Below are 25,562 nucleotides of genomic sequence, written 5' to 3'. Positions count from 1 at the left end.
AACAATCCTCTATTGAGGAGGCATCTGGTCAATGTTTCAGCTGTCTTCTAAATCCAAATCCTGATTGGTGTCTTCTCCATGGAGCCAGGGGACATTCATCCAGAACAAGGAAGACAGGAAGTTTTCATAGGATGGGAAATGCATTGATGAACATCTCCACCTCTTCTGCACCGACAAGGGATCCAGACAAATGTCCCCTCTCCTTTAATGGCCTTTTATGACTAGGGACAGTCAATATTGTTGGCCTTGTATTAGTTCTGATGAGGGAGATTTAGTTTGAGTTGATCAAATGCCGGCAGAGTGCCCGCAAAACTGTACAAATTAAACCCGATGCTGTTTCTAAATCTATTGGAGGTAGAGAAAGAATTCCCAGTCTGCTGCCCCCCCCTCCCCCACTTCCTGCTAGAAGGAGAAGCACTCAATCAATCAATCAATCTTTATTTATATAGTATCTGTTACAATCAAAATTGTTTCTAGGTACTTCACAGAATCCCAGGGCCTGACCCCCAACAAGCACCAGTGTCAAGGGCTTTGAGATTTGGATATTCCCTCCATTTTGTCATTTTCCATTGAAGTCTATGAGGAGAGGAGAGTCTACTATCACACAAACTACAGTTTTCTATTGTTAAACCTACCAGTACTTTATAAAATGACAAAGGGTGACAGAGGGGTTGTGGGTACAGGGATATCATGTCTTTGATCTTTGAACATGTCTTCGATATTTGAGACAAATATATTTTAATAAAAGCCCATTTTATAGACTTTGAGCTTTGGTATGAAAGGACAGAGTTTAACATTGGTAATTTTTATGCAGTATTTGTAAGGATTGGGGTAATACAGAAACTGGTCGACAATTTGAATTACATGTTTGCCAGAAGGTTTTAAGATAGGAATAACTTTGGCTGTTTCATTCTGCTTAGAAATATTCTGGTTTGTAGAGTCATAACAAACATAATACTCAGCACTACACAAAAGATGGCACACTGGTAAGTTTTGATCATTTAATTATTTGGCAAGGAAATTTACATTAGCTAAAAATAAATGTCTAGCCTTGTAGAGATTGCAGGTTTTTTGACAAAATGGTGGACCTGATTGATGTTCTCTGTAATGATTATTTTAGTGTCTGAGCATTGGACAAGTTATATTTTTATTATATATCCTTCTCCATGCGCAAAGAATCATGACAATACACACACACACGAGGTGTGGTGAAAATTTGATATTGTCTGGAAATGAACAGGAGATCATATTTTGAGAATAGAGTGACGGCAGATATAGGTAGACAACATTGGCAGACAAGATCTACAAAAATATAATCGTAACCCATGTCCCCAAATCAACCGGAAGTGCCGTACATCCCTTTTATTACTGTTCTACTGCAGCTTTATGTGTGAAGCGGCTCATAAAGTTTCTGCAACAAAACTAGAAATTATGGGTTATTTAAATGGTGTAAGGGGAGAAATAGCAGGCATCGTATATCTTTGGATACAGTTGTTAGGGTGGCTTAGTCCTTTGGTAAATGGGGCACTGTGCAGTGATGGGAAGCTTGAGGTGATCAATGTTACTGAAGATGACCTTAATAAATTGCCTGTTATGCTTGGTAATTAATAATGACTCCAACTTGTCATGAGATCAGTGTTTCCCTAGAGTTTCTGTACTCCATTTTGATTTTTAAAGGGAGACTTCTCTTAATCTTTTTTCTTCTCTCTTCTAACATAGCTACCAACATTGGTGTCCATATCCCTTCGCATACGAGCAGAACATAGTGGAAATTGGAAGCATCCTCTATTCCAGACAAACCAATTATCTGGTGCAGTCCATTCTGGGAGAGGGTGCATTTGGCAAAGTAGTCAAATGTATAAGGTTGAGAGACAACAAGACTGTGGCAGTCAAAGTAATGAAGAAAGAAGAAGATTACTATGATAGTGTAGAGCAGGAAGTATGTAACAACAACTTTTGTTCCTATTTGCCCCTGTATGTGGTTTAATTAAGGTGAACCTTGACATTTGTCTCCTTAGATACAAGCCCTGCTAAGGCTTCAAAGACTGGATCCAGAAATATGCAACATTGTCCAGATTCACGCAGCCTTTTTTGACAGAGGGTATTTCTGCTTCGTCTTCGAGTACCTGGACAAAAGTCTCTTTGACTACATGGCGGAGAACGATTTTCGTCCTCTGCCTCTAAACGCAATCAGATCTATTGTCCAACAGGTACATCTCACTGCACTTCCTTTTTTATTAATAGCCCTTTGATCTAATGTTGAAAAAGTATTCTGAAAGTGTTTTATTTTCTTTAAGCTTGCAATCGCACTTCAATCGCTGAAGAGCGTGGGAGTGACTCACCGCGATATAAAGCTGGACAATATTATGTTAGTGGACCATGAAAAGCAGCCTTTCAGAGTCAAACTTATCGACTTTGGAATTGCCACTGTTGCCTCCACTATACCACAGGGCTCAGTTATACAGGCCCTCTGTTCCATGTAATTATTTTTACAAATGTTTAAAATCACGGAAATCTATAAATAACCAATTGTAAAAAGCAAATTAACACCCTTTTATAGGTCTCCAGAGGTCCTTTTGGGTCTTCCATTGACAGAGGCTGTCGACATGTGGTCTCTGGGCTGTTTGGCTGCCAAGTTACACCTGGGGATTTCGCTGTTTGATGGGGACAATGAGTATGACATGGTAAGTATATTTGTAGTATTTGGAGTTTACTTCATTCTTTTCTTTGAACTTTTCTGCAACATAAACTTTTTTTGGTGAATATTGTGACGTGGTGTTTTCTTTACCCACAGATGAGGAGCATTGTGGCGCTACTAGGTCAACCTCCAAATCGAATGCTGGATGCAGGAATAAATACGAAGCAATACTTTAAGAAATATATGTGCGCAGGGAATCGATCATGGAAACTAAAGGTATCTGTGGTAGTTTGTCTAAGATATTTCTTACGGACTCTAATTTTCCCCCAAATTAATAGGTAGGAATGTTTATTTTGTTGTCCTTAACTCCTTTTCTGTTATCTGTTTAGAAATGCCACGGAACAACAGGATGTCATTTTCTGGATTCTTTGGATGACATTTTAAGCGTATGTTTTTCCAGTTTTCATTTGTTATTCACATCAATGTAACAACGCTTTCTTAATAGCATAAAGAATATATTTACAGGGTAATTAACTACTTTAAATCAATTTTTATTGTTCCAGGACATCCCTACAAAAGGCAGCAAAAATCTAGGACTTGGTCTTTTTGTTGACATGCTCAAGAAAATGCTTGACCTAGATCCTGCCACGCGCATTACCCCAGCTCAACTGCTGCAACATGGTTTTCTGACAAACACTGAGTAAGTCTACACAAAGATCATTCATTTCAGTCCTAAAACCTTTGATTTATACATTTGAAAAAATTGCAGGATCTCAGATAATTTTTTAAGTCATGTATTTGTGTCTTGAAGGGTGGGCACTACCTCTGAAGAGCTAGAGGTCACTGCCAGCAAGGAAAATGGACAGACGTTGCAGTTGCAGTGTGAAAACCGACAGCCGAACCAAGAGAGCCAATTAAAAACAGGGCAGAAAAGAAATCGTGACTCTAACGATGACGACCCAACTTGCCAAGACTCCAAGCGGCCTAAATTTCAGTCACGAGTGACACCAATGACGGACACACAGATAAATGATGATAATTCCACTGTTCAGAGGAAGCTGCCTGATGGGAAGGATGGTGAGCCTCATTGCTCCACCTCGATGGCTGTGCCCAGGTTCAGCCAAAAAGCTTTAAAAAGAAGAAGGAAATACACAGGCAGGAAAAGAGAGAAACAGACTCCCTGAACACATGTTTGGGGGACAGTCCCATCTGGTCTTTCAATCACATATTCACCCTGAATTACAATAAAGGAAGCTGATTTCATTATTTTAAACACTAGTTTCTGTTTTTTACCATAGACCATAAAGTGTTTACAGAAAATCAAACAACAAATTGGTGCATTCAAATTAATATAATTATTGTTTGGGAACCTATTCCCTTGTTTTGTTGAGGAAAAGTTGACCGATTTTTACTTTGTCCCATTTACTCTGCCTATTGTTGCACACAAACTTGGAGTAACAATATTTAATATGTTTTTTCAAATATTTTATTCTCAGAAGATAAAAACATTGCAAAACTAACATAATTTAAGAGGCAAAAAATGTTTTAGCCCAACTTTCTGGGCAATAGTGATATAGCTGATGTATAAGTAGTTTGTATACAGTTGCGAAAACAGACAGGAAACAGCTAATAACACCCTGATAATAAAGAATTACAATAGTCCAGGCTACCTGATGCAACTCCAGACAACTCCAAGCTGCGGAACCGCGTCTCAAGCTCACCAAGTCTCGCCTCCAGAGCCATTAATAAACTACACTTTCTGCACCTATTCCCTTCACTAAAGGAGGCAGAAGAGTAACTAAACATTTCACACACTGAACAGACACAAGGTGAGACAATGGGTGAAACAGATGGTAAGGCCATGCTAATGCTAATGATCGGTTGCATCGGCAGAGCCCCGTATTTGTTCAATATGAATTATTTATTTGTTATAAAGTAACTAGAATTTCCCAAGAATTCAATTTAAAAAAAAAAAGTGAATCCAACACACACCGTGCACCAACGCACTCTATTGAGAAGACAGGAAGTGGTGCATTACGTTCCCCAACGGAAGCAGGACCGAGCCAACCCCCCCCCCCCCCCCCCCTTTCAGTGCTAGAAGGAGAAGCACTGAAGACAGACAAATGAAGAGAGGAAACAGGCAGCCTATGGAAGGCTAACAGCACCACTGAGAGCCTGTTCAAGCCTCCTACAGCCAGGTGATCGTTCTCCATCCACCGGTAGTTAAAGACTGGACCAACCAGGTGAAGTGTATGTTGGGCAGAAAATGTCCTGTTAATTTAATGGGAAGAGACATTTTGTGGCTAAAACTTTGCGTAGACCAGAAAGCATTTGGATGGGATGACACAGACTGCATAAAATGTCCTACAGAAGCACATTTTTAATACAATGGTGCAAATTTTAGCATCAAACATCAGCTGAACCATGACTTCCGCTGCCCTGCCCACTCAAGTGCAAAACAGGAAGACGATGGTGGCATTCTGGCAAGCACTGAAAAACAATCAACTTTATGACTCTGTGATCTCTTTATTAGCCAAAAGGGCACCGCTGCAACTGTAAAACTGTAAAATTCTGGCGTGATCACAATCCTGTCTACTATTGTTGCGACTGCAAGCATTAGCTAATGCAAAGTTAGCAATGAAAAGCTAAAACTATGTGGAGATCAAAGAAAGAATATATCTTCCTCCCCAGAGGACGGTGTACAGGGTGCACTTTGCGTGTCAAAGAAGTGGAATGAGCTTGGGTTTCATCTCAATCACTGCTGCACCCCCCACCCCCCCTACACACACACACACACAGGAAGACCCTATATAAAAGGGATGCACAAAGGTGAAAAATCACTTGTTTGGGGAGCAACTCAGGCTCTTTTGGAGGGATAAACTTTCTGGGTCTCGTGCTTCCTTTGGACTTAGGTGGGCCTCAGATTCTAACACGAGATTCAACACTTGACACGTTGACGGGACTCAGCCTCTCACTGAAATGTAACTTCTGAAGGAAAGCTCCACGCTTGCTTCCATGTTTGCCACCCAAATATCTGCCCAGCTTGTGAAACGTGGCACCTAATAAGCTAAGTGCACGTTAGCTTCAACAACACAACGCCAACAAGCAGTCCGACCAACTCGACAACATCGTAACGGACCATTTTCCACAGCAAAAAACAGACACAAAGGTGTTTTTCTAGTCAGGCCATTTAATCAACCCATAACTTTATGTGTAGTAGCATCCTGACAGGTGAAGCCCGTTGTTGGGGGAACATTTTGTACATTTGTCATTCAATTCTTCTTTTATCCTGTGTCCTGTGGGGGGGGACAGTGTCCTTTCCTGTCTCCAGCTAAAGCCAGAGTGTGTAAAAGACATTGTGTGACTGTCTCTATCATTGTATGTGCACGTCGCCATGTAACCATGTGTCATTATAAACAGAAAAAAGACCCGTGAAAACAGCTCATTCTCACCCTAAAACATCATTCTTCTGTTAGAATATTCTTCCTGGACACCCATCTTTCACACTGTACAACACTTTTTATTTATCACACACACACACACACACACACACACCCACACACACACCCACACACACACACACACACACACACACACACACACACACACACACACACACACAGAGAATCAACGGTACCAAGTGAAGTAACAACTAAAGAACCCTGACAACATTTTTGTATTTTCAGTGTCACATTAAGATGACTGAAAAAGAGAAACAACATGCACATTAAGCATCCTGCTATTTAAAAAAAAAGAAAAGAAAGTGGAAGTCATCGGATATAAATTTTTTAAATATTGCTGTGAATATAAGCTCTCACACCTCCCAACACCTCCCAGCTTTCCTCCAGGACAGAGTTTGAGGACCAAGAAGCATCCCACAGATTCCAGCCGAGCTGTTGCTGAACGTGGAGATCCACTGAAAAGCCAAAACAGGAAGGAGCTCTGGAGGTCGATGGCGGAGGGAGGCCTGATTTGTTCACGCAGGAATGCTTATCTTCCTTTAGGAAATAAAACCAGCCACACACAATGAGCCTAAAATCACTTTCAGTAAAGTCCTTAAACTCTAAAAGGATTCCCTCACCCTCGACCCCCCACCCCCCCCACCCCCACCCCACCCCCACCCCCCGGGCTCATATCGGCCCATGAACATCTTCAAATAAACATGTAAAACCTAAAAAAATCTCACGCTTGCTCTCTTTGCCCTTAAAAAACGTATTTTCTTCGTGTGAAACCCCACTTTTCCGATCCCTCGGACTTCGCCCCGAGCCTCTGAGCTCGGCCTCGTCATAGCTCGTCGTGGCTGGCGGATTCGTCGGCTTTGAGCTTGAACTCGGCCTCTGTGATCTTTCCGTCTCCGTTGCGGTCTTGGTTGAAGAACATGTTGTCGATGATGCGATAGGGGTCAAATCCAGGCGCCAGGCGACCTTTGCCCTCGTTCACCTGACGCATGATGTAGTCGGTAAACTGCAAATTAAAGGGGGAAAAAATTCAATTCCAGGTAAGGACCGCCTGACGGTCCACCTGTACGGAAGGTACCCAATGAGATGGGGAGGGTGAAACTGGTCAGGACGGAAACTGAACCTAATCGAATCCCCCGACAACGGTGGGTCAGGACGCACCTCAGACGGCTCCACCAGCTTGTTGTTGTCCTTGTCCATCTCAGAGAAAAGGTCAGGCGACACGTCTTCATTCCAGATGAACATGTAGCCTTCGGGAAGTCCCTCCTCCACGCTGATGAGCTCCACATCAAAAACCAGCACGGCGCTCCCGGGCACCTCGCCAGCTACAGACACGAACAACACAGACAACTGAAAACTCAAGACGGCACATGTGTAGCGTTGCTGCTAGCAACGGCTCAGGCCTGTCCCTTTATCCTGTTGTTACTGGCCATCCACCCCCTGGAAAAGGCTTTATCGTCACGACTTACTGACTCCTCTCTCTCCGTAGGCCAGATGAGGAGGAATAATGAGGTGCCGTTTCTCCCCCACACACATGTCCATCAGTCCCGTCTCCATTCCTGGGACAACCTGGTTAGCTCCTAAAACAATGTTGTAGGTCTTCCCATAGTTGTACCTGTAACACCCAAGTGAAAATATTGAACATGCTGATCATTTTGATGGGCTGACATTTTAGATTAAGTTGTAGTGAAGAAGGGTAACGGGCATAAGGCGTCAGAGGCAAAATGTGTGGATATAATATTTAACCTTTGAGTTAACGATTAGACCTTCGTAGTTAATGATTATGCAGACAAAACGTACTAGCCATTGTCACTGTTTGAGCACCTGCTATATGTATACGTGTCACTACTTGAATGTATGCTTTGAGATGGAAAGTCCGGGGAAGTTATTAGAGGGTTAATGGAAACACCTGACTTCTGATAAGTAGGGAAAAAGGTACTTAATGGTGGAAAATGAGTAAAAATAGCTAACCAGAAGGAGGAGCCCGGGGCGGGGTAGCCCCTGGCTCCAAATAGTATAAAAGAAGGACAATTCTTGTCAGTATTCAGACTTAGCCCGGGCTACTTCTCATGCATGGTGAATTGTGGATCGACAATAAACCATCGTTTGGATCGTGAACCAGCTGACCCTGACTCATCATTCGACTTTGTTGTGGTATCTCTGCACTTCAATTCATTGGCACTGGCATAGGTATATTGACTTAATGAAAACATAAGTTTGAGTGTTTTAGCGTAGGGGAAAATCCACTACAAAGTGCACGTTGTAGCGTTATCATATCTTTTTTTGGGGCATAACTCTACTCACGTGGAGTCGATGGCTGTGCCGTCCATCAGAGAAGCATTGTAGTGGTACTTGACAAAGTCCCCCTTCTTGGTTTTCTTTTCACAGTCTTCTGCTTTTTTAGTCACAGTGATCTCGGTGATGTCTGACGGGTTGTGGAAGTCAATGATGTGGACGTCAAACACCAGCACGGCAGATCCAGGGATTTTAGATCCTGAGAGAAACATTTTATTAGGTTGAGTGCACCGTTACAACACAGGTGGCAGAAAAAGAACATGTTACACACCTGTACCCTCCTCTCCGTAGGCTAGATGTGGGGGGATGGTGATGGTGCGTTTCTCTCCGACACAGATGCCAATCAGACCCTGGTCCATGCCGGCGATCACGTAGCCGAGGCCCACGTAGGTGTCATAGGTGTGATTACGAGAGTAGCTGACGGACAGAAAATGTTAACAATTGTCATATCAAAACAAACAATAAGTATCATTTTCTGTAGGGTTAATTTGGCTTAAATCACACGCATACTGATATATAACAACATTCAAGTGTCATTCAACGTTCTAGCATTCATTTCATACAGTCCATTCCATTATTTTGGCAAACAAATGATTCTGCTGCTGTGTGAGGTTTAATGTGACAGTGCATGTGCGTGTGGGGGTTTGTGTGCATGTGAGTATTAGCATAAGATGATAGGTTTCTGTTCTGGTGAAACAGTATTGACAACAAGGACAGGAAACATTTCAAAGTTTCACTTTCTCGGCGCACGGCTGCAAGAAATACAGCGCTGTGTCGCCATCTAGTGGTTACATGTGGAACGTGCATGTTGGCTGAACGTTTGGTGTGTGTGTTTTTTTAAAGCGGGGCGCTTGATTTGTTCAACATCCACCTGGAATCGAAAAACGTTCCATCGAGGAGGCTGCCGTTGTAGTGGTAGCGGATAAAGTCCCCAGAGACGGACTTCCTGGTGCAAGAGTCCGGCACGATCTGATTGGTCACCGTGATGCCATCTCTGGGGTTGTGAAGGTCCAGAAGAACGACATCAAACACCAGTGAAGCCTGTCCTGGGATGTCGCTGCCTGAAGGGTGTGAGGGAGAGTTGTAGAGAGGGAGAGAGAAGAAAAAAGAGAGATGTTTTTCAACTACAAACATGAGGTATGTACTGCCACCTCGTGGTAAATTTGTGAAAGCACAAATGACGTCTCAAAGGGGCTCATTACACGCATGCACGCAAAAGGATAGCTCGTGATGCTCACCATCTCCATTCTCTCCATATCCAAGCGATGGCGGCATAGTGATAAAGCGCCTCTCTCCTACGCACATACCCAGAAGCCCCTGGTCCATACCAGCAATCAGCCACCCAATTCCGACATATGTGTCGTAGGTGCGCATACGCGTGTGGCTACAGCGAGGGACGGAGGGGACATGTCACAAATGTGTATGTAGGTGAAGGATTTGCAAACGCGCAGTGATAGAATGCGTCAGACCTGGAATCGAACAACGTCCCGTCCAGCAGGGTGCCGTTATAGTGGTACCGAACATAGTCGGACACCTCCACCTTCCTGGTGCAGACGGAGGGCGTGTGGTAGGTCTTGATCTGGACGCCGTCCTCTGGGTTCCAGACATCGAGCAGCAGGACGTCAAAGTGGAGGATGGAATCGGGAGGGATGAGGTCACCTGCATGAGGGGAGATCACCGCTGTTATTTCTAAGTGATTATGTGCAGTTCATGACACACAGTTAAAAACACTGAAATGGATTTGACTCATTCAAGACTTCTATTGGAATTCTCTGTATTCTGTTGGAATTCTCTGTAAATGCCACACACCACCTGCTCCAACCATCTTTAATGTTTGTTACACATTTAATGGGATTTTATTTTGCCTAGAATCAGAATACATGATAATCAGAATACGTGATATTTAACAGAAAAAGGGACAAATCTGATTGCTGTTGTGCGGACCAGCGTTTATGTCAGACCAAACGTACAGCTGCTGTCACGGTGATCAGTGCAGAAGGTACAAAGTAAACCCAGCTGGCGTGGGAGTGAAAGGACTAGGTGGTGGTGGCGGTTACTCTTCTCGCTGTTTCTCTAACACATTCTGGAGCCAGAGCAAAGACTGTGGCCTCTGCTTGTCCACACACGTCTCTCCCATTATACACACACAGACCCACACACACACACACACACACACACACACACAGACCCACACACACACACACAGACACACACACACACACGGACTCTGCTGGTATGCTCTGCTATCCACAGTTAGGAAGGCTTAAGCATGAACTGTAAAACTGATGCTTCCCCTATCAGAACTTCTGTTGGCGCTGTAGCTGTTTGCTCCGGATCAGCTTCTCAAATGGACTTCCTGGTCTGCGATGACATCATCCAGGACGGAGCAGCCCACTTCCCCCGCTGCTCTGCCCCGCTCTTATATGTCACACAGCAGAAAGACTACAGCCTATTTTTGGTCCCTTATTCCTCCAACCAAATTCTCCCATTGTTTGGCTGAGTGGTACCAGCTGTGATCTTTAGAATGACCCCCCCACCCCCACCCCAGAGGTATAAACACTGGCTAAACCTCAGACTTAGTGGGGAGCATGTTACATTCTGCCCCCATTGGTTCGGTGGGTGGTTATATGTATATATTTTAAAAGCGTAATCATACACACCATAGCCTTTCTTTCCATAGGCGAGCTGGGGGGGGATCTTCACCAGACTTCTCTCGTTGACACACATCCCCACCAGAGCTTTGTCCATCCCTTCAATCAGCTGCTTCTTTCCAACATACACGTTGTAGGTGCTGCCACGGTCGTAGCTGAAACAGATGGAGCGCGATCAAACTCCCCATCTTCAGATGTAAAGAGCAAATTTCCAGAGAAAACACGTGTCCTAACATTGTCACATAAGGATAACGGATGATCTCGGGGTTACTTTGACATTTTGCGGCCTTTAAGCCACATTTGGACTGCAAATACACTCCAAAACAGCCTTATTGATATTTTACTGAGGACTGAGGATTAAAAGTGTGCATCTGATATTGGCACGCGTCAGAAGTTCTAATGAATGAATTCATCTTTGACAGGGAAGGTTTGCAGCCCCTCATGTTACGCAGTTGCGGCGCTGCCTGCCTGCGTGGCTAATGAGAACCAACCACGGGACGCGCTCGTTTACGCGACGCGCACGACGCGACGCGCACTGAGCAGCCGGTCCGATTCTGAAACGTTCCACGCAACACTCACCTGGAGTCAAACTTCTTGCCGTCCGGGAACGTGCCGATGTAGTGGTAGCGCACATAATCCCCCACCTTGACTGCGCGCACGCACTGCTCCGGCACGAAAGTTTTCTCAATTGAGATGTCGTCTAACGGTACCGGCGGTGCGTTGCAGGCGGCGAAAGCCACCAGAACCGACAGGAATAACACCCACTGCACGGATTTGATCATTTTCTTGCTCTCAGGCGATGGAGATAGCTGCGAGTTTGGCCTGTACGTCTATGTGCCGCCTCCCTGTTCTCTTGTGCTTTAGTTTCCTTTACTCCGACTTGGATAGAAGTCCTGCCCCCGGCCCCAAAACAGGGACAAACATCCGTCAAGATGAATGGAAACAAGCGAAACATCCGGTTGAACCTTCGAGTTAAAACAGGGGTAGTTTCCCTAAAAGAAAAAAGATTAATTCAGGTTAATTCTCTGTATAAGAAAGAAAAGTATTCCGTGATATAACTAGCATGAATGAGTAAAGAGAACCCGTGTTTGGCAGAACGTTGTGCTTTTATTTTGAAATTTGCTCTTAATTTCCTCTCTCTTCCATCTGACTTGACGCGCACGGGGATTGAATGGGATAGTTTTGGGCACCACGTATTGCTCTTGCGCACTGCAGCTTCTGATGTGTCAACGTGGTAACGCGGGGGTCTCCGCCGTGCTGCAGACATTCCGGCCTTCACAACAACCCCCCCCAGCCGAATACACACGCGAGCTTCCAGTCCAGAAACACAATTTCACTCCAGTCGGGTTCTAGATCGACCCATAGCTTTTTGTTGAGCCTCGGGGGTTTAGGGGTCCACATAGGAATGCTTCTACGTGGCAGTGGGAGGGGGAGGGACATTACTCTCACCAGGGGTTCAATTAGTGACGGACAGGAAGCAGGTTCACTTTTAGTGGGGGACTGTTTCCAGCCATATATAAGAAATGTAATATTTTAAAAAAACTTTTTTTTTCCATGTTCAATTCCTAATTATATTAAACCACTCCAGCAAGTTTGAATAAAATTGGTTTCTCTGCCTACAGAAGAGCTGTGATTTTACTAGCGTGTTATTTAGTGGGAGGAGCAGATGCAGATGCAGGAGCGACTGCTCCAGACCCGCGACCGGGGGAGGGGAGCCTTTCCCCGGTTACGTGTTGAAACGTGAGGCGGTCCAAGAGACGCACGCCACTAGTCCGGGACCATCACAGGAAGGCCTTCCACTAAGTTAGGGGGGAAAATGGCACCCAGCATTTCTTCTCAACTTTTCTGCGCGCTGTTAGTCGCCGTTCTCGCCTCAGTCGCGGAGTCCCAGTATGAAAAGTACAGCTTCAGGAGTTTCCCCAGGAACGAGCTGATGCCCCTGGAGTCCGCTTACAAATACGCGCTCGACCAGTACACCGGGGAGAACTGGACGGAGACGGTGGAGTACATTGAGGTGTCGCTGCGGCTCTACCGGCTGCTGCGGGACAGCGAGGCCTTCTGCAACCTCAACTGCAGCTCCGTCAGGCTGGACGGCGAGGAGAAGTTTGCCGACTTCCCGGAGTTGCGGGCGTTCGGCAACGTGATGAAGAGGGCGCAGTGCTTGAAGCGGTGCAAGCAGGGGCTGCCTGCGTTCAGGCAGAACCTACCCAGCCGGAACACCTTGGACGAATTCGAGAGGAGGGAGCCGTACAGATACCTGCAATACGCCTACTTCAAGGTACGCATATGCGTTCCTTTATGCGCCCTTTACGCGTGAAGCCGCGACACAAATGCCCGCTGACGTCACTGGCGTGCCACGGATGCACGGCACTCCGTTCTGCTCCAACAGATAAAACAGCCCATATACTTTGCATTGATGTTGGATGTCCCATTGTGACTTCTAGTTTGTTTTATCACATTTATTAATTTTTTGGGGTTTGTTTTTTGTCTCTCGTAGTCTAACAATGTGGCCAAAGCAGTTTCTGCTGCCCACACCTTCCTGCTGAAACACCCCGATGATGAGATGATGCAGAGGAATATGGCCTACTATAAGAGCATACCTGGAGCCGAAGAACACCTCAAAGACCTGGAGACGCAATCCTACGAGGTGCACTTGACATGACCCGCTTTACTGTCTTTCCTTAATGTTGAGATAATCCAGATCGGCCTGTTTGTTATTTTCTGGTCTAATGAAACCTCACGCGTATTGATTTAAATATATCTCTAAGAAATGGTATCGCATGCTCCGCAGACATTGTTTGTGCGCGCCGTGCGAGCATACAACGGCGAAAACTTCCGCACCTCGGTGTCGGACATGGAGCTGGCTCTGCAGGACTTCCTGAAGGTCTACGACGAGTGCGTGGCCGCGTCCGAGGGCCCCAGGGACGTCACTGACTTCAAAGACTTCTACCCCTCCATAGCTGGTCGGTTGGCACCTCTTTGTTGGCGTTCGCGTGTCCCCGTGTTGCTTTGACGTGTTGTCCTTCTTTCACTCTGGGACAGATCACTACATCGAGGTCCTCGGGAGGAAGGTGAGGTGCGAAAGCGACCTGACGCCTGTCGTCGGGGGTTTTGTCGTAGAGAAGTTTGTTGCCACCATGTACCACTACCTGCAGTTCGCCTATTACAAACGTGAGGGCCAGTGTTGTTACCACGGCAACCAGAGACTGTGAACAAGAAACAAACACCTTAAGGCCACCAAGAGCATAAATCTGTCCATCTTATGCTTCCAGTGAATGACCTGAAGAACGCCGTTCCATGTGCAGCCAGCTACATGCTGTTTGACCCCAGTGATGAAGTCATGAAGAACAACCTGGCTTATTACCAGTTTCACAAACAACAGTGGGGACTGACGGAGGAGGACTTCCTCCCCAGATCTGTAAGATCACGCTGAATTATAGACTGTGGCCATCAGTAAATTCCTCCCACCTAAAACTGGTTTTACATTGGGAACAACTGTTAGCATGGCTCCCTTTCAGTGTCAAACGATTCCAGTGACTCCGAGTGACCTGTATGAAAATGTCGAAAGATGTCATTTTAAGGGGAGCGCAACACAGAAGTCAGGCTCAAAACCCTTATTGGTTTTTTGATAATACAGGTGGCCTGTGATTATTGTCTCCAATAATTTATAATTTTCCCATGCTAATTCTGCAGGGTCAGTATTTGACCTACCATTTCTTTGCCAGTTCAGTACAGCATACATTACAGCTGTACGTGTGTGTGTGTGTGTGTGTGTGTGTGTGTGTGTGTGTGTGTTGCAGGAGGCATCGCGTTACTACAACCAGACCAACATGCAGCTACAGATGCTGGAGTTCTCTAGACAGCACTTGGTGAATGATGATGAGGTGAGCACTGCGGATCACGGCGTTACATTGTGCATTTGAAAAAAGTCCAGCTTTTTTTGAGAGAGAGAGAGAGAAATTTGCACCTGGTTGTTTGCTCAGGACCACGTCTCATATGTGTGAATGGAAAAATCCTGACGTTTCAGTCCGGTCACATAACACCCGTCAGTCTAACACAGGCCGCGCGTTTCGCTGCAATGCTAAAGTTGGCCATGAGGTGGCAGCATATCAACGGGTGTTTTCTAACGCAGCTATGGGGCCCCTCAAATCACTGGCAGATAAACCAGGATTATATAAACTAGCAAACATGGCAAATACCTTTCAGCTCCAGACTCTAATCTCTTTAGTAATGTCAGCTATGGAAAGCATTGAATAGAAATATTAGTGGTAGCATTTACACTAATGCAAAGGCTGAAAATAAAAACAAGTGGATTTTTCTGTTTCCACAGGGGGAGGTGGTGGAGTTTATAGACGAGTTCCTGGAGGAGGAGGACCCCGTGTTGGAAAGCCCGCCGAAAAATTAAAGGGCAAAAAACGACCCTCTCTTACAGTTAGTATTTATTTGTATGGAATAGAGCTCTGTCTGATGACTGTGCTTCCTGGAGTTTCATGTCCTGAACATTTCTGAGTTTTGTTTTGTATTTTCCTGCTAAATATCCTTTTAGACATGCAGCACACTGTCTTAATGAGTCATGACAATAATGGTAATAAACATCGAACTATTTTTAACGTTGCGTTTTTCTCTACTGTGAATCGTGTTGATTATCAGTCAATGGCAGTGATTTTGGTTTCTCCAATGAATTAATAATAATAAAAAAAAAATTTTTTTTAAACTCGAGGATTTCACCATCATGACTCTAATGACTGGCACTTGTGAAAATATATGTATTGTTAATGCCATGAAAATATTTCAAGATATTGAAATAGGACCACAGTTTAGAGGGGAGAAGAGACGATAGCCGCAGCCCTAACCCCAACCCTAGTCACATGAGCATGAGGGGCCTGTGGAGCAAAGACAGAAAAATTGCTGAGTTGTTTAATACTGTTTGAACATTGAGTGTCTGTGCAGTTTGTCACACTGTGATGTTAAAGGTCCAGCAGGGAATGTTTTCCCTTAGTGTCTCGGACTCTGGCTCCCTCGTATTACCGATCTCTCTCTCTCTCCAGCCTTTATCACTCCTCCATGCCTATTATATTCGTGGATCACCTCATAAAAATACAGTATGGGATAATTCCACGTTTCTGTCAAAATTACGAGAGCAGTTTAACACTGAGTGCCCGAAGTAATCTTTTATCTCTGCACATTTGACCTGGACATAAGAAATGAGAGTAAAAAAAATGTGTTAGGGGAGTTTATTGCAAGGATATGAACACAAAAATGCAACTTTCTGCCAGACATCAGGGTTTTGGAGCAAACAAAATGATTTTTCTTTGACCGCAGGAACAAAAGAAAGAGTCGAGATTAATCCTAACACACAAATACTACAGTAGTTTCACATACAATTGACTGTATACACAGTGAATCAGCGTATTTACAGAAACAGTAATGCAATATTTTCTCTTTTCGCATGTCCTTGCTACAAAATTTCAGAAGCATTAATCGAACATTTGAGCCTCTAAGAACACTTGACAAGACAGTTGATGTTAAGTGACCTGCTGAGTTTATGTGGCAGCATAATGTGACAAATCCATGATATCAACCACAAATAAAACACTTTTTATAAGCTGATTGTTTCAAAAATTACTTAGTATCCATCTAGAACAGTTTAGTGGTGGTTTCCTTGAAATTGTTGGTGCGGTGGGACTTCTCTTTTGCCTTTCTAAAGAACAACATGAAAAACAAATGCAAGGAATTCTAAATTTACCAACACACACAAGAACGATTTTTAGTTTTCTATAGTTGCTACATATCATTAAAATGAAAACCCACATAGCTATAGCTCATATTTACAATTGAATCTTAAATATAGGTTAAATATTAGTTGGCTTTTCTTTTCTCCGCTTATGCAAACCAGGAGAGAAGCCTTCATTTCTTTAAACGGGACGTGGATGTCAGGTCAACCTTAAAGTGTTTTGATGAGAAAAAATGTATTTAACCACATTAGATTAACAGTTACTCTCGTCCCTGCACACCCACAAAGGACAAGTCAGGCAATATACAACATGCTGAGACATACTTAACGCAAGTGGATTAACAATTCTAACGCCATAAACTCCAGCGAGGCGTATCAGATCATGTTGCCTCCTCCGTTGGTTGTCAGACACAGACAGACTGAGAGATGCACTAAAACACCAAAATGTGTGTTTTCTGCTCTGTTTCCTGCTCTGCTTCACCACAAACTCTTCGTTCAGCTCTTTCGCATTTACCCGCCACCTTCTGTAAATATTACATTGCCATTTGGGACGGCTGGCTCAAGTCTGCTGCAATAACTCGGAAGTGTTTTTTTTGCCCTCAATCCTCACTTTTACCCCTAATTTTGATGTCATTTGAACCACTGGGAGGAAGCTCTAGCCAGCAGTCAGTTCATCCCAGTAATTTTATGCATTCACAAACTGGTCAGGCTGGGTTAAGGTGGAAGCCACTGAGATAAAGGATTTGCAAGCGGTCTTCATAATGAAGGAGCCGTTTGTTTGACTTCACTTTCACCTCATCGTCCAAGTCAAATTGTGGATAACAGGGCCGTTGATTGTTAATTTGAGAGCAATGACAGTTGGACCGCCAATAAACAAGCAGGCAAAATAAACCCGACAAACATCAACACACAAACATCTTCACCACAGTGTCAAAGAATTCTGGGGATGAAGTCTTCAGATTTTCAGGTGAGCAGTGAAGTCTTTTTGGATCATTTCGTTCTGCGGTTTAGTTCATTCCAGATGCAACAACCCCACTTGTCCACTAGGAGGCCACAGCACAGGAAAAAGGGGCACATTTTTAAAATTTGGTTGGGTGGGAGGAATTCTATATATTTTTTCTTACAGTTTTCTCTTCACATTTCTTAGTTCTCACGAGGGGCTGTGCAACGTTTGTGTCCTCTGTCATTGTCTTTGGTTCCTATACTTTTTGCTGCATCTCCATCTGTTGAGCTGGTCTGGACTGGCTCTGTCCCTTCCCGTTCATCTCATACAATGAGCTCTTCTGCTGTTGCCGCCGGTAACACCACACCCCGACCATTACGGCGATCGCGACCAAACACACCACCACGATGATGGCCGCTACTTTCGGACTTTGGCCGGATGAAGCTGGGGGTGGGCAGTTCTCGCCCGTGCAACCCATCTCCCCCATTTTTCCCCCCATCTCACCCCTCTCGCCACTTTCTCCAGGTAGGTTGTGCATGGTGTGGTCCTCCATGACGGTGACGCCATCGGGCCCCAGAGGAGCTGGGTCATGGTTGACGAAGGATTGTTGGGTTAGGTCATTGATCCAGGAATAGGTGGGAGCCTGTTCCCTGTCTGAGGTCGGGGTGGTTGTCGGGATGAATCCAGGCCACAGCTTCTGTCCTCCTGCTTGCTCTAAAACAGGCTCTTTAGACGGTGACTTGGACTGGTCTGGCAGACTGATGTGAGAGCCGGGTTTATGACTTTGAACTTCGTTGAACACACCCATGTCCTTTCCCTCATCCTTGGATCGCTCCACCAGGGAGTCCCTATTTTCCGTTTCTGTCGCAACCACGGGGTAACCGTCCAGCCAGGTCTCATCCGTGGTGGCCTTCCCTCCATCTGCCATCTCAGTTAAATTCAGGCGATGATCTCTTGTTATAGAAAAGATGACATGATAATCGCTATCTTTGATGTCTTCCTGACTAGCCTGATCTTCATAGCTGTTATGGTCACCGTCTTTATGGTCACCGTGATTGTAATGACCATCTTGATCAGTCCCCCGATCATCATGATCATCATCATCATCATCGTCGTCGTTTTCACCGAGATCGAGCGGATCATCATGATCATCATCACCATGATGATGATCATGATGATCCTCGTCGTCATCATGATCAATGTCGTGATGATCATCACTGAGATCATCATCAACATGATCATCAACAGGATCATCCTGATCGTCATCGTGATCATAGCGATCATTGTGATCGTGATCATCATGATCATGGTGATCGTGACCATCATGATCATTGTGATCATCATCGCCATCATCATCATCGTGATCCGCGGGATCATCGTGATCATCATGATCAACGTGATCATCGTTATCCTCATCGTGCTCATCGTGAGCATCATGATCATCATCGTGATCATCGTGATCATCAGTGTTAGTGTAATGGTCATCGTCATCTTCCTTTTGGTTGTAATGGTCTTCGTCACCATCGTCATCTTCGTTGTCCTCGTGATCTGGACGCTCCAGAGAGTCATCCAGGGGTTCCTCATCTCCATGATCCTCAGTCACATCCTCATGATCTTCATAACTTTCATGCTCATTGTAAGCATCATCCCGTTCATCATAATCGTGGCCATCGTATCGTATCTGTCCGTGATCCTCATCGTGTTCACCCATGTCATAATGGTCGTCAGCATTGTCCTCATTTCGGGGATGGTCCAGTCGATCCAGATCCTCATGCTGAGCTGGAGGATGAGGCTCCGGATGGTCATCATCGGCATCGTGGTGGCCCTCGCGGTGATCATCGTGGTCGTCTGTATCATGATAAACATAACGATCTGATTCCTCGAGATCATCGGGTCGGATGGGTTTCTGGGAATGGTTCAGTTCCTGACTCTCGTTCTCTTTGCTCTCCTCTGATTGGACGGTGGAGTCTCTCTGTGTGACGTCATCTTGGAAAGCCTCAGAAGGGAACCAGAACATGTGTTTTTGGGAGAGGAGAGAAACAGGCGCGTCTGTGGCCTCATCCGCTGTGACCCCGGGCTCCTGCTCTGGCATGGGAAGGCCTATAAAGTCCCCTATGGTCCTTTCCTCCTCATCTCCTCCTTCCATGTGTCGACGTGCCTGCTCCACAGTAAAGGTGGTCTCTTGATGCTGCTGACTTGGGTCCCCTTCCGTGTGTGCGGCTGCGTGCACCTCCTCCAGCACCTCACCGCGAGCCTCCACTGCTCTCTGTTCACGGTCCTCACCGTCCCTGTAGGTATCAGGAAACTTGTCCTCATAGTCCACGTGGCCCTCGGTCTCATCTGCAAGAACACAACAACAGTTAAGGTATAGTTGTTTGGGCTTCGAGGATTAAAACTTCAATCTAAGGAGCCACTTCTGGACATGGTCATGACTGTCATGACTGTTACTCTTTAGGTTGCCACGCCTCTCACATCCTGTCTCCATAGGCAACTCTGGACTGTTCCCCCTCCGCATAAACTGGGACACGCTATGGTATGTCACACTGAGGTATCAGAGCTGCCATTTTCATCTCAACTGACAACTGGGACTGTGTTTTCTTAAACCTACAAATCACCAGTGACTTAACAGCGAGAGGAGCGACCTCAGCGCTGCCTGGCCCAAAACCTTTTGAAGCAAAGCGGGACCCCTGGCTTTAGCTGTCCTTCATATCTTCTTCCCTGATTTATTGAAGCCAGTTCTCACCTCTGACACAAATCTCCACCATTCCGTACCACTCCCCACAGCTGTCACACAGCAAGCTGAAGGCTTTGTGCCCACTAGGCATCACATAACCCGGCACACAGGTGTACAGCAGCTCATCTCCCATCTCATATCCCGAATGCTCCTGCAGACGGGCGTTTGGGAAAGATGGGGGATCCCCACATGGAACATCTGTAATAAACACATTAAATAAATGGTAAAAAAATAGTCAGTGATTTCAGCTGATTGCTAAAACTGTTTTTATGCTCCAAATCTCAAATCGCCACCATGACCTTAAGGTCCGAACAGTGAACCATAAACTGGATATCCAGTAGTGCTTGTTCTGAGTTATGTAACATCCGCATTAGCTCCTTTTATCGGTGGTGTCCATTAAAAATCTAAAATCAACAGCGAGACGCTTTCTTGGGTTCAGACTACTTCAGTTGGGGTTTGTGCTCGCTCATCGAATGAAGTTGTCATATAACAAACACACAACTAGACACTCATGGCAGATCTGATCATGCTAAAAATATGCAATCTTAATCTTTCTCTGTTTCTGAGTCCGTTTGCAGGTCCTGAATCATGGGTAAGCGTGTAGTCACCTCTGTCTTTGATGCAAAAAGCGTTCAGATTCACAGCGTCCCCTGTGGCGTTTTCCGTCTTCACATCCACGGCCTTAAGAACGCCGCCCACCACGTTGCACACCGTGGTCCTACACAGGCAGGCAGGCAGGCAGGCAGGCAGGCAGGCAGGCAGGCAGGCAGGCAGGCAGGCAGGCAGGCAGGCAGACAGACAGACAGACAGACAGACAGACAGACAGGGTCAGTCAATGACAATAGCGATCCAATTATTACATCAGAAAAGGAGGAATTCTGCCAAATTTATGCATCTCTCAACTGTGACATTGAAAACCCAATCGTTGCTGTTCATGTAGCGAAAGACTACCGTGGGTGTCCACACGGGCGCTACATCGGCTCCCTTCTTTACCTCCTGTAAACACCAGTCACTACGAAACAGTTAAATACACATTGGCATTTTTACCGCATCTCATCAGATTCAGGATTGAGCCTTTCAAAGGCACCTTTCACATTAAAAGTTCGCACAAAAAGGCAAAAAACGTCATTGACAAAAAGGTTAAATCTCTGTTATTGGTGATTGAGAAACACGCGGAGTAGCTATGAGTCAAAAAGCATGCTTGCACTGTGATAACTTTAGCTTATAAGGACAAAAGGCTGCGAGACTCTGGGGAAAAAAGCAACCAGACAGAAATTGCCAAAAAAAACACTTGGAATGAGACAAGCAAGAAAAAAAGACTGTTTTCACTGTTTTAGCTCCTGCAAGAATCAAGAGTGACATTAATCACATTGGTTAATTTCTTAACAAGGAAACCTGTATGTGATTGACAGGGATGAATCTTAGCATTATAACAATGATAGAACTAGATATCAACTGGCACGTGCACTGAAAAACAGAACATTTTTAGGAAAAATAATTAATTGAAACATTTTAAGATGAAAAATCTTTTAGATGACCTTTAACCCTCCCCCAGAAGGAGACTAATAACCAGCAAGAGAGGAAGACTAATGCTCTCATCGATGATGATGATGATGATGATGATGATGATGATGAAAGATGAAGGATTGGTGATGTAACACATGACAGGTTGACCCACTTTTTTTGACACTGTGACACCAGATTTTAACCTCTGTTTTCTTCGGCACAGCAGATTGAGGTCAGGGCGTTGGGAGGGGGGACACGCAATAGATAGGTGATCTACTCTCAAACATGGTAAGGGCGTGTGAAAACTGATGTCCAGCAGCAAACACGTACACAGTAGGGATCCTGCCAGCTTTGTCAGGCTTCTTCATTCTACTCTTCAGGTGGAATTTTAAAGAGGGTTCACTTTAACAACACAGAATACAGTATTATCCCATTGTGCATATTGAACATTGTGCATAACAAGGTCTGGTGGCTTAGCTGTGTCCCAGTCCCAGTGAGATTGTGCCAGATTTTGAGTGAAATCTTCAATTAAATGTAATGTTTTGGTGCTCATGACATGAGAAATTTGCCACCAGCAACCAGAGAGGGCGTTAGCAATAAACGAACAGAAATTGAAAAAAACGGATCTGACAATTTTAGCTAAAAACAAAGTTTTGATTGGATGATACGTGATGACAGTGATAGTTATTGAAAGTCATGATTACCCTCCGTCACCACCACCACCACCACCACCACACCCCAGCCAGCACCGATGTTCCTAAACTCTGCGTCAGTTTCTCTTGTTGTTGCAAGGTGCGTCATATTACCATGGAGACGAGAGGTGCAAATGGAAGCAGTTGTCGACATGACACCCCGGCTCAGAATTCCCTCCTCCTCCAGGAGGAAACAGAGGAGCCTTTCTCCATCTCATCCTCTCCCCACCCCCCCAGCTGAAATGTGCCCCCATCTGATGATTTCCGTTCCAGTACAAACCCCAACCTCATCCCTACACTTTCCTAACTGACCTTTGACATCTCCTAAAATGCCACATCCTCCTATATGTGCCTGAAGCTCACACATACACACAGTTCTTACCCCACTGTGCCTCCATACAGCCACCCACGGGTGCAGGTGGAGAAGAAGCACTCGACCACAGCGTGACGGAGCTCGGCCGATGATGCCAAGCGGGCGGGCAGAGAGGCACAAGCCCGCTCGGCTTCTCTGAAGCCCATCAGGCCCGTGGAGTTCTCCAGGTTCAAGACAAATAAACGACCTAAGAGGACAGAGAGCAGGACGTCAAAGGAATTAGTCTCAACGGGGCACATCTAAAATTGCAAATTGCTTTTTCTGTCTAGTTATTAACAAATAGCAAACTTTTTTTTTTTTACCAGAGGGGTGTTGAGCAAAAAAAAGATATTTTTGTAAATTTTTTAAGTGAGTTTAAGTTACTAAAAGTATTTTTTGCAAAAAAAGCAAAATCTCTAAACACATCATAAGTACAAAATTATGGTTACTGTAAAATAAAAAAAGTACACAACACAATAGGTGATTATTGTGGTTACTTGCACCCACAGGAGAGCATGAGTGTCTTCATTATCACTCTGGTTTCACACAATTAGTGTTCAATAATGATGGCTAAAGAGTGTTCTCAAGAGCATTTTACATTTTAGGCTTGAAAAGCGCGATGAGGTGTGAAGGAAAATTACGACTAAGTTCTAAGTTGTACTATAGAGTTGACCTTTACTCTCATTTAGTGTCCTGAAGGAGCGTCTAAGCTCTCAGAGACCATATCTTGTTTTCCATTCTTCTCAGAGCCAAAGCAATGCTGGAGAGACAAACAGGGCAGATGATTCTCCTGGGTCCAAGGTTAGCCTCTTCTGTTGGGGACAGTGAAGGAAAGGCTGGCTGGCACCATACATGGTTGACTCCAGCCAGTGACCTTCTATTTGCTTTATAAACCTCTCGGTACGAATGTCTCATCACAATTGAGGCTGTTGCTGTGCTGGTGCCACTTCTCCTGATCAGTAAACTTCATTTCAACCCGTTTTAATGGCATATTGCTTGCACCAACATCATAAATATTAACTTACCGTCTGCATTTACAACAGAAGCCACAGCAAGACAAGACAGACATCCGAACAAGAGAACAAGCTTTTCATTGCGATCCCTCATCTTCGTTTGCTCTCCTAGGTTCGGTTTCCAGAAATAAATAGTAATAAAAAAAACCTTCCAGAAGTCTTCACAGAACCGAGTGACTGGGCAGGGAGTTGCGCTCGCTGTTGCAGTCCCTCCTGATGGGCAGAGATGCTCTGAGCAGGAGGAGGAGAAGGTAAGTTGGGTGTCAAGTGCGAGTGATGACGGGAAGAAGGCGGCTTGGGAGTGAGGCGCGGTTTATCTGCCACAAATAGTCTGATGGAGCACCGGTGTGAAAACTCGCATCCAAGTGCTGGTAAAAAAAAAAAAAAGGCATGGATCAAACCCGGAGTGAGGACCGGTGGTCAGGAAAGAGAGGAAAAGAGAGGGGGAGAGATAGAAGAGAAGAGTTTACTCAAGTGCCCTTAAAATGTAATATAAAATGAGGGATTTGCCATAAAACCTTGCATTTGTGTGTGTGCATGCGTGCGTGCGTGTGTCTGTGAGGGAGATAAAGCCAGTTGACCAGGGCTCCTGTGGAGCTCTTTGGAAGCTGCAATCATTGTTTCAGTGAATCTGCAGGTGAAGATAACCGACCTGAATCCCATGCAGGCTTCCCTGGAACAGAAGTAATGTTATTACCTATAAAAACCTCATACAAAGACAATAAAAATCATCGCCGCATGTACGTAGGCTGCTTTAAAACCTAAAGGCCACCACATTTATAGCCTTCAAATAACTTAATTCATCATTTTGGTCAGATTAATCAAATTGCCTGCAAAGGGCACGGGATTGAGGTCACATTAAAGCTGTTTAAAATGGATTTAAAATGGGTGATAAATTAAGAAATGAAATAAAACTAACAGACCAATGGAAATGAGTCTGATTATTTCAGTCCATAGTTGAAGTAGTAGTTTGTTTGGAGTTTTCATTTAGTCCCTTGATGGTTTAGTCAGTTTGAAATACCAGAAATTATTACTGCTGATAACATAAAGTGGGCTCGTTGCAGACCCTTCCTCAGACCCTGTTTTTCCAATTTGTACTTGTGTTCACATCACACAAACATTGCAACATTTCAGGTATTCCTGTAGGAGTGGTATACTTGTAGAAAGTTCACACTTCTTCCTCTTCCTTTCTTCCACTTCACACCTTTCCCTGTTTCATTTCAAACTGTGTTTTACTGTCATGCTGCACATCGTAGGGGCGACAGTTCAAACACACATCAGTGGAACACAGATGAGGATTTAAAACTTACAAAGTGGCTCCACAATGATTCATTCATTGCTGCCACACTATGTTTTTGTTGTTTCTACCCATGGTCTAATTGTTCTTACAGGATCAGTGTCACATCATGTTTGTGATATGTGTTTGGGGGGTGGGGGGCATCATCCTGACTAATGCACAGAAGCTATTTTTGGAAGGGTGTGGGGTTGAGGCGGCGAGGGGAGAGTGATGGCGAGGAGGAGGGAGACAGTGATTCACAGCTGCAGC

The 25,562-nt window shown here is 44.8% G+C and overlaps 4 protein-coding genes across 4 annotated transcripts; 2 read left to right on the top strand and 2 right to left on the bottom strand.

Moving 5' to 3' along the window:
• The first annotated feature begins 975 nt into the window (after window positions 1-975).
• LOC115251820 (homeodomain-interacting protein kinase 2-like) lies at window positions 976-3,882 on the top strand. The gene is made up of 9 exons (XM_029845485.1): window positions 976-986; window positions 1,720-1,939; window positions 2,019-2,210; window positions 2,298-2,479; window positions 2,561-2,684; window positions 2,795-2,914; window positions 3,028-3,084; window positions 3,202-3,338; window positions 3,450-3,882. Exons 1-9 carry the CDS (start codon window positions 976-978, stop codon window positions 3,820-3,822), a joined length of 1,416 nt encoding a protein of 471 aa, XP_029701345.1. The 3' UTR covers window positions 3,823-3,882.
• A 1,926-nt stretch (window positions 3,883-5,808) lies between these two features.
• fkbp9 (FKBP prolyl isomerase 9) lies at window positions 5,809-12,016 on the bottom strand. Its single transcript, XM_029844824.1, has 10 exons — window positions 11,622-12,016; window positions 11,052-11,197; window positions 9,861-10,050; window positions 9,630-9,775; window positions 9,263-9,452; window positions 8,663-8,808; window positions 8,401-8,590; window positions 7,566-7,711; window positions 7,258-7,421; window positions 5,809-7,102 (listed from the first exon to the last, which is right to left on the bottom strand). The coding sequence occupies exons 1-10, from the start codon at window positions 11,822-11,824 to the stop codon at window positions 6,923-6,925; spliced, it is 1,701 nt and encodes a 566-aa protein (XP_029700684.1). The 5' UTR covers window positions 11,825-12,016; the 3' UTR covers window positions 5,809-6,922.
• Window positions 12,017-12,778: 762 nt separating this feature from the next.
• Window positions 12,779-15,745, top strand: crtap (cartilage associated protein). Its single transcript, XM_003968894.3, has 7 exons — window positions 12,779-13,320; window positions 13,540-13,689; window positions 13,834-14,005; window positions 14,085-14,213; window positions 14,315-14,460; window positions 14,843-14,926; window positions 15,373-15,745. Exons 1-7 carry the CDS (start codon window positions 12,859-12,861, stop codon window positions 15,445-15,447), a joined length of 1,218 nt encoding a protein of 405 aa, XP_003968943.1. The 5' UTR covers window positions 12,779-12,858; the 3' UTR covers window positions 15,448-15,745.
• Window positions 15,746-16,830: 1,085 nt separating this feature from the next.
• susd5 (sushi domain containing 5) lies at window positions 16,831-24,245 on the bottom strand. The gene is made up of 5 exons (XM_029845484.1): window positions 24,029-24,245; window positions 23,034-23,211; window positions 21,062-21,171; window positions 20,463-20,651; window positions 16,831-20,059 (listed from the first exon to the last, which is right to left on the bottom strand). Exons 1-5 carry the CDS (start codon window positions 24,108-24,110, stop codon window positions 17,976-17,978), a joined length of 2,643 nt encoding a protein of 880 aa, XP_029701344.1. The 5' UTR covers window positions 24,111-24,245; the 3' UTR covers window positions 16,831-17,975.
• Between the last annotated feature and the right edge of the window lie 1,317 nt (window positions 24,246-25,562).

The sequence above is a fragment of the Takifugu rubripes genome, chromosome 12 (assembly GCF_901000725.2).
Source record: "Takifugu rubripes chromosome 12, fTakRub1.2, whole genome shotgun sequence".
NCBI lineage: Eukaryota > Metazoa > Chordata > Actinopteri > Tetraodontiformes > Tetraodontidae > Takifugu > Takifugu rubripes.
Note: the sequence above shows the minus strand (reverse complement) of the source record. Positions and strands in the feature narration are given on the sequence as shown.

Excerpts from the sequence above, each read along its gene's own strand:
- LOC115251820 (XM_029845485.1), top strand. Across the intron at positions 2,211-2,297 it reads TCAGATCTATTGTCCAACAG|CTTGCAATCGCACTTCAATC; the intron begins GTACATCTCACT and ends ATTTTCTTTAAG. Across the intron at positions 2,480-2,560 it reads ATACAGGCCCTCTGTTCCAT|GTCTCCAGAGGTCCTTTTGG; the intron begins GTAATTATTTTT and ends ACCCTTTTATAG.
- fkbp9 (XM_029844824.1), bottom strand. The coding sequence starts at position 11,824 with ATGATCAAATCCGTGCAGTGGGTGTTATTCCTGTCGGTTCTGGTGGCT. Across the intron at positions 9,776-9,860 it reads GGGACGTTGTTCGATTCCAG|CCACACGCGTATGCGCACCT; the intron begins GTCTGACGCATT and ends CCCTCGCTGTAG. Across the intron at positions 7,422-7,565 it reads CTACGGAGAGAGAGGAGTCA|CTGGCGAGGTGCCCGGGAGC; the intron begins GTAAGTCGTGAC and ends TCGTGTCTGTAG.
- crtap (XM_003968894.3), top strand. The coding sequence starts at position 12,859 with ATGGCACCCAGCATTTCTTCTCAACTTTTCTGCGCGCTGTTAGTCGCC. Across the intron at positions 13,321-13,539 it reads TGCAATACGCCTACTTCAAG|TCTAACAATGTGGCCAAAGC; the intron begins GTACGCATATGC and ends TGTCTCTCGTAG. Across the intron at positions 14,927-15,372 it reads ACTTGGTGAATGATGATGAG|GGGGAGGTGGTGGAGTTTAT; the intron begins GTGAGCACTGCG and ends CTGTTTCCACAG.
- susd5 (XM_029845484.1), bottom strand. The coding sequence starts at position 24,110 with ATGAGGGATCGCAATGAAAAGCTTGTTCTCTTGTTCGGATGTCTGTCT. Across the intron at positions 23,212-24,028 it reads TTCTGTTGTAAATGCAGACG|GTCGTTTATTTGTCTTGAAC; the intron begins GTAAGTTAATAT and ends CTGTCCTCTTAG. Across the intron at positions 20,652-21,061 it reads TTTTTGCATCAAAGACAGAG|ATGTTCCATGTGGGGATCCC; the intron begins GTGACTACACGC and ends TGTTTATTACAG.